This window comes from Archocentrus centrarchus, chromosome 8 (genome assembly GCF_007364275.1).
Source record: "Archocentrus centrarchus isolate MPI-CPG fArcCen1 chromosome 8, fArcCen1, whole genome shotgun sequence".
Lineage (NCBI taxonomy): Eukaryota > Metazoa > Chordata > Actinopteri > Cichliformes > Cichlidae > Archocentrus > Archocentrus centrarchus.
The window spans coordinates 27,410,716-27,426,252 of record NC_044353.1 but is presented as its reverse complement, the minus strand read 5'-3'; the positions used below and the strand labels follow the sequence as shown (position 1 = coordinate 27,426,252).

At 41.9% G+C, this 15,537-nt stretch overlaps 1 protein-coding gene across 6 annotated transcripts in view; it reads right to left on the bottom strand.

Annotated features, from left to right (window-relative positions):
• Positions 1-15,537, bottom strand: part of cacnb1 (calcium channel, voltage-dependent, beta 1 subunit) — a 39,999-nt gene that overhangs the window by 5,578 nt on the left and 18,884 nt on the right. For 2 of the 6 annotated variants that reach the window (XM_030736091.1, XM_030736094.1), the window contains 9 exons: positions 11,674-11,793; positions 11,367-11,489; positions 10,315-10,451; positions 9,810-9,877; positions 8,508-8,668; positions 4,913-4,993; positions 4,769-4,827; positions 3,525-3,634; positions 1,370-1,378 (listed from right to left, as the gene is read on the bottom strand). In XM_030736091.1, coding sequence (XP_030591951.1) covers positions 1,370-1,378; positions 3,525-3,634; positions 4,769-4,827; positions 4,913-4,993; positions 8,508-8,668; positions 9,810-9,877; positions 10,315-10,451; positions 11,367-11,489; positions 11,674-11,793 — 868 coding nt within the window. Of the gene's footprint in view, positions 1-1,369; positions 1,379-3,524; positions 3,635-4,768; positions 4,828-4,912; positions 4,994-7,969; positions 7,999-8,507; positions 8,669-9,809; positions 9,878-10,314; positions 10,452-11,366; positions 11,490-11,673; positions 11,794-15,537 lie in introns of all 6 variants that reach the window. The other 4 variants (XM_030736096.1, XM_030736092.1, XM_030736093.1 and 1 more) reach the window with 3 other exon arrangements.

The window sequence follows — 15,537 nt, the reverse complement described above, 5'->3', positions numbered from 1 at the left end:
AGGCCCGGGAAACAGACAGGACACATGAATACAGTGCGACTACAAAACAGAACTGTGTTTGAGGAGATAGAGCACTGCATGTGAGCCAATCTTCCTTTACTTTGTGCACAAGTACATAACAGACATGTTAGTTTCTTACTCATGCATGTCAGAGTTAAAAAAAAACAAAAACAGCTCCAAGCGTATGACTCTGATCGGACCACAGTTCCATTTATGCACAGCTAAATGGAGCACTCCAACATCCTCATTCCCCTGCCCCTCCTGACACTTCAGACATGTATTTAATGCTTCTCTTTTTTTTTTTAATTCAAAGGTTGCCAGGAAGGAAGCATTTAAGAATGAGATGCCTGTGGTCCTTGGAATAACTTACAATAAGAGCACAGTTTTTCCACCAAGTAACTCAAACAGAAACAACAACAAAACAACACCCTCCTTAAACAGATGAAGTGGGACATTAGTTGTTTTGTTAGCACTAATAGGCACATCAGTAATTATACTATCAGGTGCACCACTCGAGGCTGTACAATGCTTGGGCATGTTTGTGTTCATTGTTCCTCAACGGCAGCCTATAAAAGCTTGTTATTTAGCATTTCGAAGACAGCTCCACCTTTTATCCGCCTGTTCACGTGTGAGGAGCGAGATTAAAACTGAAAACCAGAATGTTTCTCGTCTGTCTGGTCAAACCTCAGTGCCTCCGTGATGTGTGTGTGTGTGTGTGTGTGCTGCCAACCCAAGCGGCAGAGAGAGATAACAGGGGCAATCTGCACAGAGACGTGGCCCACACATTTCAGCAGCCTCCAGAGGGCTAAAGGATAGAGAATTAATGCTGGAGGCGAAACGGGGGTCTCTGCAGAATGACAAGAGGCGTGAACTTTAACTCATACAAAGTAACAGCAGCCGAGGTTTCCATTAACCTCGACAAAGCGTTGTGCAAATTTGGATTTAACTTCAGGGAGACGTTTGCTCCCCCGTGATGACAAGACTGAATTTAAAAGGCAAAGTCCAGCTGCAATAGATGCTATCCTTGGGTATGACTGAAGATAAACAGCATTATGAGTCACAGCATAAGGGTGACAGCAGGATGGGAGAGTATCGTCTTCCCTCTCTGCTACCAGCCGCTCTGCTGCCCTCCCACGGATCTCTTCCTGCTTGGGTTTTGTAATTGGTTTCTTTTTTGTTAAGGCTGTCACACAGAAGTATGAGGAACAGAGAAACTGACAAGCAAGCAGACAGGCAGACAAACGATGTATGAGCAGATGATGAATATAGTTAGAAGAAAAAGGGGAGGGAAGAGAGGGAGGGAAGAGAGGGAGGGAAGAGAGGGAGAAAGAGACGCTTCATTGTTTTGTTGCGGGGAGAGCATACGTACCCAGTACGTCTGAATCAAAAGACAGTGGAGGAAGAGGATGGGTGGTGGGAGAATAAGGGGGAGGATGGGTGAAGACAGGATGAAGAAAAAGAGGAGGCCAGATCAGACTCAGGCAATTGGAGCAGGTATAAAAGGGAAATAAGTGACAGTCTCATGTCTTTGGATGATACACAGTGATGCTTAAAATCCACCTCAAACATGGGACTGAATTATATTAATCACTAGAACTGATATTTTATAATTAGGTGACCTAAAATATTCAGATCTGCCACAAACTGTAATGCAAATTCCTCCATTAACCACACCTCTGACAAGAGTGATGTTGATGTAGTTCAAACTATATTTATATATTTTGTCAAACTTTCAGCTTCTGGATCATCATTTTGAGTGTATATATATAGGCCGTTTGCTGTTTTACATGTATTTTTAAAGAGTAAAGCTTAAAGATATTAAGTCTGATTAAGAATGTTTGTCTTATTGTTAACAAGTCCAGTAAAAAAGACTATCCAGCTATAGATTGTTTCCACTGTGAGAAAGAGATTCATTGTTGTCTAAAAGCCATTAAAGTTATAGTTCATCCCATAATCAAATATAGATGTTTATCTTGTGTATTGCCTGCAGTGCTATTTATTGATCTAAATCGTTTTTCTGTGATTTGCCCAGTTCATGACATCAGTTTTTGACATGTGCGCCTTTCAATTAAATTCCATTTCTGGCAGCACAGCGGTACAGTGGTTAGCACTGTTGTCTCACACCAAGAAGGTCTTGGGTTTGAATGCACCAACCAGCTCAGCCTATCTGTGTTCAGTTTGCACATTCTCCCAGTGCTTGCGTGGGTTCTCTCCAGGTACTCTGGCTGCAATTGCTGTTTTGGTTCTTAAGGCAGAAAAAAATTACAAATTCTGGAAAACCCAACAGCAATATCTCTTTGCACAAATCACGACCCTATACCTATAACAGGACCACAAACCTTATTGTGAGCTGTTTCATGTAGGACCTACTACAAAAACCAGAAAAACAGGTACACATTCAAAAGCTTGTAGAACGGGAGCTCCTGCTCCTGTGGTGCTGTGCAGTATAACCAAACACCTCCACTTTGGTCTTGTGTGTCCAAAGAACATTCTTCTAGAAGTCTTGTGATTTTTTCAGATGCAAATTAGCAAACCTAAGCTGTGCTGCCATGCTCTTCTTAGAGAGAAGAGACTTTCTCCCAGCACCCCTTCCAAATGAGCCATGCTTGTTTCTAATTGTACCGTCATGAACTTTTACCATTTAACATGCTAACTGATGCCTGCAGATCTTGGGTTTTTTTGTAATTTCTCTGACCATTCCTCGGAGTGAATTTACGGGCATGTCCTCCTGGGCAGAATGCTCCAGAACAGCAAACTGCTAAAACTCGTGTTTTATAGAGGTGCTCACATTTGCTGGTGACTAATTAACTTTTCCTCTTAATTCCTATGGAAACAGTAAGGGTGTGTTTAGTTTGTTTTTTGGTTACTGGGTCATGATTTAAGGAAAGTGCTTTTTAAAAAATATTTAAAATATTCTTTTTGAGCATCACAAGCTGAGTGCCATCTGGTTTTATTATGTGCAAGAGAGCTCAGGCACCTTCAACATCTTCAAAAATGGCAAATCACCATAACAGCCTAGATGAGTAACTGGCACTACGGACAAGAGGAAAATATGTTAATTAAATCTGGGGGTCAACCGTCCCTTTAATAATTCATAAGTGAGCTTGCGGGAGGTGTGTTCACACACAGAAACACACTCTAGTATATGTTTTAATCAGTCCAACATTCCCTTTGTCACTAATGTAAACAACAAATGTACCGTTTCTCCTGTTTCAGTAACATTTACAAAAACTTAATTTCCCAGCTGGTATTGAGTATTTAAAAAAACCACCACCACCATATTAATGGACTCATGTCTACATAATAATAATAAATAAATGAGAAATACGCTTAAAGAAATACAGATGTGAAAGACAGAGAGTGAAAAATGTTGAGTAATGTGATGTGATGAACAAAAATACACTAACGTTCTCTCTAAACTTATTGAAAAAAATAAAATCCTAATCGTCACGACTTGTCTGCATTCCTTTTCTCAGTGCGATGTTGTCCGTTGTGGGTTGTGGATAACAAAAGCATCCTCTTACCCAGGCTCGAGCGGGTACTGGAGCGCTCAATGATAGTGTGTTTGCTCGGGTTGTTGAGGACTGAACGTTTGGCCAGAGAGATGTCTGCTGTCACCCGTGTGATGGATATCCTGAAACAGAGAGCCAGCGCATTACTGGGTCAGTAAAAAGAAACCTATTAAATTTAGAGAGTCTATCATGGCTGCAGGGGCGTGTCCAGAGGGGGGAGGGGCACAGAGTGACACTTACCTCCCCGAAATATGATTGATCTCCCCAACAGGGAGAGTACTGTTAATCTTACAATCCCCAATACCACTGGATGAAGGCATAGATAGGACTTCTAAAGTAACCAAGTACATTTACATTTACTCCAGCTGCAACATTTAAGTGATATACACCATAATGAATCAATAATTATGATCCAGTAATATTATATACACTCACTGGACACATCATTAGATACAACTGTTCAAATGCTCCTTAACACAAATGTCTAATTAATCAGATAGGAATAACTCAGTGCATTTAGGCATGTAGACATGATCAAGATGACCTGCTGAAGTTCAAACTGGGCATCAGAATCTGGAAAAAAGGTGATTTAGGTGACTTTGAACATGGCGTGGTTGTTGGTGCCAGACAGGCAGGTCTGAGAATTTTAGATACGGCCTTGAATCAACGAGTTATGCCTTTATGGCCACAGTGCACCCATCTTCCAGGGTAACGCGCAATGCCACAAAGCTCACAACACCTCAAACTGATGTGAGCTCATTGTCATGTTCACGGTACTCAAACACAGTCACCAGATCTTACAGAGAACCTTTGGGATGTGATGGAACAGGAGATTTACATCAAAGATCCACAGCCGATAAATCTGCAGCAACTGTGTGATGACACCATGTCAGTCTGGACCATAACGAGTATTTTCACTTTAGATGCTTTTGGTATATTTTAAAGCTAAAACTTTTGTTCTGTTATCTGAGTAGAATGACCACTTTTCTTTAAGTAAAGAGTCTAGTAGTTTCATCACTTTGTAAAAACAGTCATTCAATACAAAACAATTCAAAGGAACTTGCACAGAATCTATGCAGTACATGTGTATTGGATCACATGGCTGCACGTGAGCCTGAGAATCATACTCTGTGTCCTTAAGATCAAATACCTCTACTTCCTCTGCCCCCTGACCTGCCTTGTTCTCACCCCCCCCCCCCCCCCCCCCCCCCCCCCATTTAAAAAATCCTACAAATGGTGGTGAGCTACATTCTTACCTGCCCTCAAACTTGTGTTTCAGGAAGTCAAAAAGCGCTTTCTGCATCATGTCTGTCACCTAGAGAAACATCAGAGATGAGAAACGCTGTGTAATATTCAATGAAAGTGAAACCACATGTAGAGAATGTGCTGCTTCTCCTTACTTCATAGCCTTTGAGTGAAGGTCCGACCAGGACGATGGGTCTCATGGAGGGAACCACATCGTAGGGAGGGACATGCTCCATCTGAGCACGGAGAGGACAGCACGTGAGTTGGTGTCACGTTATGTTTGAACACACACTCAGCACATTTCCAAAGACCTCACAAGACCTGCAGTCACAGGGTCACACTCACATATAAATCAACATTAACGTGACACAAAACAACTCCGCCCACTCCCCATAAACCCTCCTTCTCCTCTGTGAGCAGTCAGATTGAAGGATGGAGAGTTCCAGAAATTGGGAGCCCATTTGTGTTATTGAGTGTCTATGAATGTTCAGGGGCAGGGATCAATTTCTCACTGAGAGCACTGACTTCTATTTCTCAGTCTGCAGTCTCACATAATTAAAGTGTCCATAATTAAACCAGACGCCAGGTTGTCAGGAGAGCTCTCGTGACTGTGCCACAGCTCTTAACACAAACGCCATCCTTCACAGCTGCGCTGTCACATAATTACTGCCAGGTATTGTTTGCAGTACGTGTTATATCTTGGTGGTAACTTTTTAGAATTCAAAGGAAGTTCTTAATAAATTATATATTTGTGCTAGAATATTTCCAATGCACTAAAAACCGTTGGAGCTTTATTTAACACGAATGTCTTTAAAAAAAAAGAAAGCAGTGTACCATTTAAAATCCAATTTTCACCTGCATTGTTGAACTTTAGGCTGATTTGTAAATTATGAACCGATCCATTAGCTTCTGTGCTGTTAGTGAGAACGGGGTCACACATCTGATATACTCTGACAATGAAACTGGATGCTTTTTTTTTTCTTCTCCATTTTACATTTGTATTCCAAGCACGCCCCCGGCCTCTGTGCGAGCTGTACAGCACTTCAGGCAAGAGAAAGTGTCCCGCTCTTCTACATTACATAAAGCAGAACAACGGAAACTCATTTCACCCCATTTGTATTCACAGAAGCTAAAAATACATATTATAAAAGCTTCCAAATGGCTCTCGTCTATAAAGGGGTAGGGCTGGAGCCCTGAACATTAACAACACTACTCATTCGTTTTGAAAAACATGAACAGAGCGCGCAATTTCGAGCGGGGAGGAGTGACACGCAGTTTATTTTTCTTTTCCAGTCACATTATATATAGTGCCAGAATTTAGATATTGGAGTTCACAATTTCATGTTTATAGAAGAGAAAAAGTGAACTGTATATGCAACGCTTTTGAAAAATGACGCAAAGGACGAAGGTGAATTTCCACCAGGTATCACATACAAAACCTTAATGAGTTCTAGTGGATTAAACTGGAAAAACCTGGAAGATGATTAATGTGGAAATCATCATCTGTCCTCTCACTGAACTCTTTCTTAGATACACATTTTTCCTTATATTTCCTGCTGTAATAAGAAATGACAATAATATTATTGTGATGATTGTGAGAACACTCTACGATACATGCAACACACGTCTGTTCTCTCATGTTAACAGTTGATTTCAACTCTGCGCTCTTATCACACACTTTATTCCACTGCACTGCCCACTATACATTAATGCTTTCTAATATTTAAAATATTTTACTTTGTAATATATTACATTACCAATATTTGAATTTATTTGTTTTGTCACATTGTATTTTATTTTATTGAGCCACATAACAGTCTACTTTTTTAGCTAATTTGCTGCATGTTTGGTGTATTTCAACTTAATTTGTAACTGTTGTAACAAAGGAATTTCACAGCTTTGGGGGTAAAATAAATGTATCTCATCTTATGATAAATTATCTTACACCTGCTGTTGCATAACCGTCATGCCCGCTAATCCAACTTAAGAGACGTGGAAGAACTGGAGCTCATCCCAGCTGTCAGTGGGTGAAAGGTAGGGTATACCCTGGACAGCGTTGGCAGACTACTGTGGGGCCAATCCACGTTTATTTGTGTTTAAAACGTGAATCACAAGAAAGCATTTCCAGCATTTTTTTCCATTTCATGCTCTGATATTCATTCATATTCTGCCAGGGGGGGAAAAGGATTCCCATTCGCCTGACTTTCATGCATCCCATTTTTTTTTTGAGATATCATTCAATTTTGGTTCTTGCTTTGATTTTGTTGTCATGCCTTCTTGTGACCATAATATGCTTGGTCTTTCCCTTTCTTGCCTCCTTCTGTCTTGTCTCTGTTAGTGCTTTTCCTCTCCTGTGTTCCTCCCGTGTGTCTTGGTCATCTGGGTTAGTGTTCATCTTCATGTTCATTATTTTGTCTTGTGGTCCTTTCCTGTTTTACTTTGAAGGTGGTTCTTGTTCTAATTTTACTTCCCTTTTCTTTAAAATATGAATTTTAAAACTCTTATTGTTTTATTCCTTCTTGCTGGAGAGATGTCCAGTATAACTCATTTAAAACTTCCATCAATACCCATCACTTATCCAGTTCAGGGTTGTGTGTTGCGGGGGGATGAGGGTGAACCTGTACTGTAGCACTGTACTTATTTCATTTTATTAGTGTGGATTTTGCATTTCTTAAATGAAATAACCTGGAGTTAAACTGTCCTAAACTGGACTGAAAGCACTTAAATAAGTTGATAATAATGTGTCACATAATGTAAAACTTTAAAACTCATCAGATAACACTGCGATAAGTATTGCAGTGTAAATGCTGTCTCTTATATTTCTACCACAGCACATCTTTGGTCTGCAGCCTTAACGTATGATTCAAATTGTGCTGAAAAGCATAAAAACAGCTGATTGCGGGCCACTATGACTCAAATCAGCCGTCACAAATTAAAATGAAAACATGTCAGGAAGCATTATAGCCAAGCTCTGACTAACAGGGTCTGGGACGGCTCTGCACCTGCATCTGCGCACTAACAGCTGTAATACACACTCTGAGGAAATGACAGGAGCATCACCACAATTTACAAATGATCCAGTGAATATTTTTTTGCTTTAACGTGCATCAGTGATACACCGAAACAAAACAGAAGACGACAAGTAGAAGACAAGGAGACAGAGGAAAAAGATGAAATGCTATTGGTTAGTCTTGAAGGCAAACTACACTCACCGACTTCTGTTTCTGTTTAGCCGGGCCACCTACAGTATCAATCCACACAAAAGCCAGAGGAGACAAAAAAAAAAAAAAAAGCACAAAACACAAGAGCACATTTAGTTATTGACAGATTTGGATTAGAGCGATGGGGAAAATTGGGAGAGGAGCTGGTTTTTTTTGATTAAAGCAGAGTTTACACCGACTGCCTTCACTGCGGATTCATTTCCAAACAGATTCACACTGATATCCAGCAGCAGCCATTTCAGAGAGGATCGGTTAGTTCAACGCCTCTCCCAGCTCAACAAGCACAGAAACACACATTCAAACATATCAGTGTAACCATGGGAGCCTGAGGGGCCAAATGGTGTTACATTTGGGTTCTACAGCAGCAGCAGCAGCAGCAGCAGCAGCAGCAGGGACGGGTCAGTTATGAGAAGTTAGTGAGAGATGTAGCTGGGAAGGAGGAGTGATTAAACCTAAGCATTTCTTGGAGGAATGAGGGACAAATGCAGGATGGAGGAGGAGAGAGATCACCTGGCCCTCTAAGTGTTACCTTCTTAAAGAAGGGCAGTCGGTGGATGTTGGCCTGGGGGGATGTTACGCTGCCTGACATGCTCTTGGAAGAGCGAGGGTCACCCTGGGACTCAGGGGCCTCCTCAGCCTCCAGGTCGAGGGGGTCAACGTCAAAGGCCACTGTGGACATGTCCACGTGAGCTGATGATGGGGAGGGTGAACGACGCAGAGACAGGACAAAAGAATAAGAGAAAGAGGAGAAGATGAGGTGAGGTGAAAAAGGATGAGAGCAGAGAAAAGGCAAGAGGGGGAAGAATAAAGTGTGAGATGCATCGAGAGAGAGGCGAGAGATGGCACAGACTGAGACTGGAAAAAAAGTGACACAGTATGATTTAAACTGGAAACAACACTGATAAGAGTTTTAAAAAGAACACATCAGATTTCATGAAGCAGAGCACAGAAAGTGAATTCGGTGTGACGAGAAAGCAACAAAACCGGAAGTAAAGATGTGAGCAAACGGGTTGAGAGGGGTGGCTGCAGAGGAAACTGACCAAAGGTCGAGGTCGGAAAGAAGGAATCAAGCAAAGAGGGAAGTTTGGAGTGAAAACAAAGTGTGTGTTATAGGGATGAGGGAGTGTGAACAGGGCTTGTAGGTGTCTTGTTTTAAAGGTAGAGATTGGGGGTTTGGGGCATTAAACTCATTCACTTTCTGGTGGGGAACTAGGTCAGCAACTGGTTACCTTAGCTTACCACAAATGCTGGAAACAGTAATCTTTTTCCAAAGGTAACAAAATCCACTGGCTCACTTGAACTTGTGTGCTACAACTAACCAGCTATTGGTGGCACCTGGTAGAGTATTATCTTCCCATCAAACCCACCTCCCAAGTGTATTCATAAAAAATGTCAGTTTTTCACTTTAAGTCAGAACAGCAACTTAGGATGTACAAGGTGTGTTAGAAAGATGTAGTTTGTGTTACACAGGTATGCAGAGCCTCTTAAAGTCAATCAAGAGATGTTTATGTTTACCCGTTTCCTCCTCCGTCTCTCCTTCTCTCTGTCAGGCAGACATACTTAACAAGTGTAATGAGTGAAGTTCATTTTCGGCTCTATTTCAGTCCCGTCTTGTGTGCTAATGACAGCCCTCCTAAGACCTCTCTCGCTTCACACAGCAACCCACTGGTGCGTGCCGTGATTCATCATCATGCCTGACTAACTAGGCAATTAAAATCTACATCTAAATATCAGGCGCCTGTCTCATCTCGCTCTCACTCTGTCAGGCGCCCACACAAAAACACACACAGGCACTATTTTTCCACATGACAGGGCCATCCCGTGACCTCACCTGTGCCAGGTGGAGTGGGCCTGCGGGTTCCTGTGGCAACATCCAGACTAGAGCTTCCTCCAGATTTGCTGAAATATGGAAAAGCAGGTACAAATCATTGCTTGGAGAAAAAAAAAAAAGATTCTTATTGTTTTTACTTTTAATTTGTACCTTAAACAAACAAGAGGACAATGTCTGCTCACTCTGTGCAGAAATTCATATTCAACTTATATAATATGTATATTAAAATCAATTTCAGCACTGACATTTAAATACTTCAGTTTAAAGAATTACATTAAACATTCACATTCCTCTATTACATCTGCCAACAGAGAGACTTGTGTGCATACTATACTGTAGATGCACCGAGGAATAGAATGAGTCACTGCAGTGCTTTTGTCTACTTTAGAATGATTTACATTGCCAGTGGGTGATTTGTGACTCATGTGTGACCTGTTTTAAAGAGTGCGGTTCTTGTTTGTGCTGCTGCCACTGGAGATGCAGAGGGCTCGCTCTTCATCATTACCTGGAGCTGAGTCGGTTTTGCCTCATCCTCTGCTCCTGCAGCAGACGGGTGTTCTCCAGTTTGACCGGGCTGGGAATGAAGCCCACCTCGCAGCCCTCCTTCACCAGACGGCCGATCCACCAGTCGTTGTTGTACTTCTGCATTATTGAACAACGCAGCATTTTAAGCACATACTTTGCAACACTTATCATGTATTTTTTTTTGCCATATATACTGTGACAATGGTGGAGTCACATACTAAATATGGCCACTATTTCAAATGTTTTATTAGTGAGGGGCAGGCTATCAGAAGAAAGTTGGCTTCGGGGGGGTGGGGGGGTAGCCTTAAAAGGAGAGGAGCAATAATGTCAAAGAGAGGATGAACTGAGGGGCTGCACCAAGACCCAATATAAGCTAAATAAGGAATATTTTGAACTGTGAATCATGCATAACTGCTCCAGTAGAGCACAAGAACATTTCTGCAGCCATAAATGTGCAAAATAAGTCCACTTTAAGTCATTTAGAACTTTTTGCTTATGGTTATTAAGATTATAGTATAAAACTTTACACTAAATATAAACTGTAAGACGAGCTAAAATGCAGCCCAAACTGCAGAGCACCTTTAGCTAAAAACACAGACTAAAGAATTAAGTAGTATTAAACAAACCAGAGCACTACTTTTATTTATCAAATATTTTCCCATTTTTTCCCAAATTTGGATCACCTATTTCTCACTGCACTGCAGTTTGTATTGCTGCTAACTCCCACTCATGGCCTGGCTGGGCTTTACAAAAGAAGGAGGCAGTGCAATAAGTTGTAGCATGATCCCTCAATGGCTGCCCACCCACCATAACTGACAGATTTTGGAAGGGGCCAATATGCTACTGGCATCCTTTTCCCTATAGCATCCAAAACCCAAAAATCCTCACTCAAACCGAAAGCACTGACTTTAGTTGACAGTGGTGCACTAAGTCACAGAACTGTCTCTCTGTGTGAAAAATGCACTGAAATGACTCCACTCTATTTTTTTTTTCATGGACAAAAGCTTAAGAGAATATCTGAGAAGTTCAAACCTCTTTAATGTGCAAGAAATCTTTGGCTTCAAAGGAGATGGCCATGCCTTGCACAGGAACATCATCATTGGGGCCCGGGTTGTAACCAACATTTGTGCGCACAGCAAATGCCACTGGTTTGGTCTGGAGCCAAGATGGGAGAAGAGGTATTAGTGTTCACAGAGCAGCTCACTAAAACCCGCACTTTAGAGCTGCCTGACACAGCTGAAGAGATTTAACTGTGTCCAAACACTTAATTATGGGACAATTACGCAATAAGGATGAGCACACAGCATAAGAGACGGATGTGCGAGACTTGATCTCTGACCTTTGCTTTCTCAAGTGTTGCAAGAGCCTGCCTGTCGGCCTCCTTCCTCAGAGCCTCAGGGTCCTCCTCCAGGGACACGTCCGAATCCGACGGTCGGCTGGTGTAGGAGTCTGCAGAGCCCTGAAATGCACCAAGAGTTCATATAACCAAAAGCACGGATGGACCAAATAGGCATGGAGTTTTGCAGTCTAACTGATGAATTGCTTGTCTATCTTTTATCCCCACTGGATTCACTAGCATACCTTAAATCCAGGTATGCATCCTTCTCCTCTTCCTCAATATGAGGGAGAAATGTTGCAGCCTGCTTTTTTTTTTTTAATATCCCGAGATTATAACGTCAAGACTGCCCCGTGAAGTGCAACCTGAATAAACACAAAAGGGACCGTGGCCTTCATATTGCATGAAGCTGACTCTGTGTTATTCGAGGTTGGAAGGATGCATAACAGCGTGCCGACATTTCCACTGCAGCTTCGAGAGCGGCCGAGGTGTTAAATCTTATTTTTTGCACAGGCACAATAGATCCAGTGTGTGTGGGTGTGTCAAGCACCGACAGAAAGAGGTGGAGGGGGAAAAAAAATGGCCCGAGGACTGTTTATAATATCAGCGAGGATATAAATTTCTCATGAAGTGGCTACAGTTTCTAACACATCCACCACTCATGCACTGTAACTTGACTCTCTCCTGCTGACCCCTCATTCAGACACCCATGCCACAATCAAAACCCGAGCCTCCTCTGAGCCGGCAGAGTCGACCCGCTGTACTGCCGAGCAGTGCCGGGAGGGAGGCAGCCTGAACTTCTGAAGTGTTTGAGTGTTCAATTTATGTAACAATCCCACTTGTTCTCTTGTTGCTGTTTTCTTTTTTTTGAGCTGACAGGCTGCCTGTTGCTTTGTAGGAGGTACTGACAAAAATGCGGACAGATGAATGTTCCAGGCAAAAGAAGTGAGTCACTAGGTGTGGGTTTTTAAAATAGAGGTGAGAATGCACAAAGATGACATACAGCATATGCAACGATGATGAAAAATTCCCTGCACATGTGGTCAGACAAACAGTGAGTACAACAGATATCTTTGGACTGTTGCCGGCTATTGTTAGGAATTTATTTCAGAATTGATGCCAATATTAGAGTTACTGTATGTGTACAAATATTTTTTAAAAAATCCCTTTTGATACCTCAGTTTGGGATTCGTGAACATGCTAGCAATGTTTTTCACTGCACAACAATATGCCCAATTCATTGCTGTACAAACATCACTGTTGGCGCTGCTGTTGTTTTCCTTAAACCCTAGCAACCACCAACAACACAGGACATGTGATCATCACCGCATTGAAAAGATGAAAGAAGCAAAACTGTCATAACTTTGTATGTAGTACTTGGCTGCTTTGTGGAGAAAACATTAGAAGTAAAAATGTGAGTTAATTCATTTTCCTAGTCTAGTACAACCATTCCAAACTTAAGACTGCTGCAGCCAAACAAACCAGCAAACTCGTTGTCATGTTCAAGGCACAAGTTTGAGATTATCTGTGCTTTGTGATATTGCATGTTATCCTGTAGGAAGCAGCCATCACAAGATGGGTACACTGTGGTCATAAAGCGATGAACATGGTCAGCAACAATACTCAGGTAGGTTGTCATGTTTGAGTGAAGCACAGTTGGTACTAAGGGGCTTAAAGTGTGCCAAGAAAATCTTCCCCACACCATTACACCACCACTAATCTGAATCATTGACAAAAGGTAGGATGAATCTATGCTTTCATGTTGGTTATGCCAAATTCTGTCCCTACTATTTGAATGTCACAACAGAAATAAGCACCCATCAGACCAGACACTGGGTTTCCACAATCTTCTGTTTCCCAATTTTGGTGAGCCCGTCTAAACTGTAGCCTCAGTTTCCTGTTCTTAGCTGACAGGAGTGGCAGCCAGTGTGGTCTTCTGCTGCTGTAGCCCACCTGCTTCAAGGTTTGATGTATTATGCATTCAGAGATGCTCTTCTGAATACCTTTGTTATAATGAGTGGTTATTTGAGTTACTGCTACCTTCCTATCAGCTTAAAGCAGTAAGGCCATTCTCCTCTGATAGCAGCAAGGCATTTTCACTCCCCGGATATTTTCTCTTTTTTGGGGGCCATCCTCTGTAAGCCGTAGAGATAGTTAGGTGGGAAAAATTTAGACTACATTTGCCTGGGAAATTTCATCTCTTGTTGCCAACAGAACTGCACAGTGAAAGCGAGGGTTACAGGGAACCAATCTACAATCAACATTTACCTCACGATGATAAGGTAAAGCAAAATAGCAAAATGAATAAAACACCCCAAAACATCCCTATTGCCACTTGAAAGGAAAAGTTACCAGAACATCCATGCAGAGAAGGAGACACAAACTGTATGCTGCTAAAATGTGAACTTATTTGCATTTAAAATTAAGAGAAAATAAATATTAAACAGGAGTAAACAGCTTGTGTAGGTTATTATATATATATATTCAGAGAAATAAGCTGGTCATGTGTGAGCATGTGTGAGCATCATGTGTTAGGCCAGTGTTTGGATGTGCATTTATGCATGATTGCTTTGATTAGCATCCATGTGTCTCTGTATGATCTGAAATGAAACCCCACACACACACACACACACACACACACACACACACACACACACACACACACACACACACACACACACACACACACACACACACACACACACACACACACACACACACTCATGTTGATTCTAGCTCTGCCACCTGTTACACCGAGGCCCTCTGTGACTTCGCAACAACACACCAAATACTCTCCGTTTCCAAGGCAATGGCCAGTGATTCCTTGTGTCCTCGGGCATTTACAAACCATCCCCACTTCCTGTTTCATTAACTCAAACACTCAAAGCGGTGCACCCACATCCCACTCAAGCAGGAAGAATGATCCTGTGAGTGGTACGCTGCATCTAATGAGGACAGCCGCCCGTCCTTAGTGACTCTGAGTCATTTTCTACGCCATAGAGGTGCATCCCAATGTGAAGCCCTGCATAAGAGAAGTAAAAAGACACTGAAAAGGAACCCACGGGGATGTTTTTAGAGAAAAAGAGCTGGAAATACGTCAAGAACTACCTGGGAACAAGAGGGTCACAGAAACAGGTCAATAATGTAGGAAAATGTAGAGGGAGTGGAAGGGACAAGAGATGATGATGAATTTGCTTGTGTTTATCTCTGTGTTGCTTCTTTGAATAACTTGACTCATGTCATACACAACCAGATTAAAATGTGAAGGGTAGAAGGACACAAAACTCAGTACTTTATCAAAAAAGGTGGAAAAGGGGATAAAAAAAAGAGAAAGTACCTGGTAACCTCTCTACACCTTTCTCCTGTGAAACCCATCAGAATGTGTGGACAGACTGAGCTAACAAATGAACTAATTTCCTCCATCTCCACAATTCCCTTCCTTCTCTCCTCCTCCTCCTCTCCCTCTCTGAAGTCAATGAGTTGTGTCTCTAATTTAGCTTCTTGCTTCACTTCACATACAGCTCCTGTTCAAAATAGCTACAGGCCACCTGATGGTGGAGCTGCTTTCCTATTGGCAGGGCCCCAGTAGAGACCCCAGCAGTGTCATAGTAACCATGGCTGCAGCTTATTACTGGCAGCCAGAGAGAGCTGAATCACAAAGGAGATATAGAAAGAAGACATGGGAATCAATAGTAAATGAAATACCCTGAAGTGAAATAAGGGTCAGGGAAACTGTATAAAAGCGTTTCAACAGGTGATCAATGAGGTATTTTCTCACACTGTGAGACCACAGTCTAGTCAATAGGCTTTAGTATAACATATCAATAATTACATCCAACAAAACATTATGGTCTTTGGGAAGCTTTT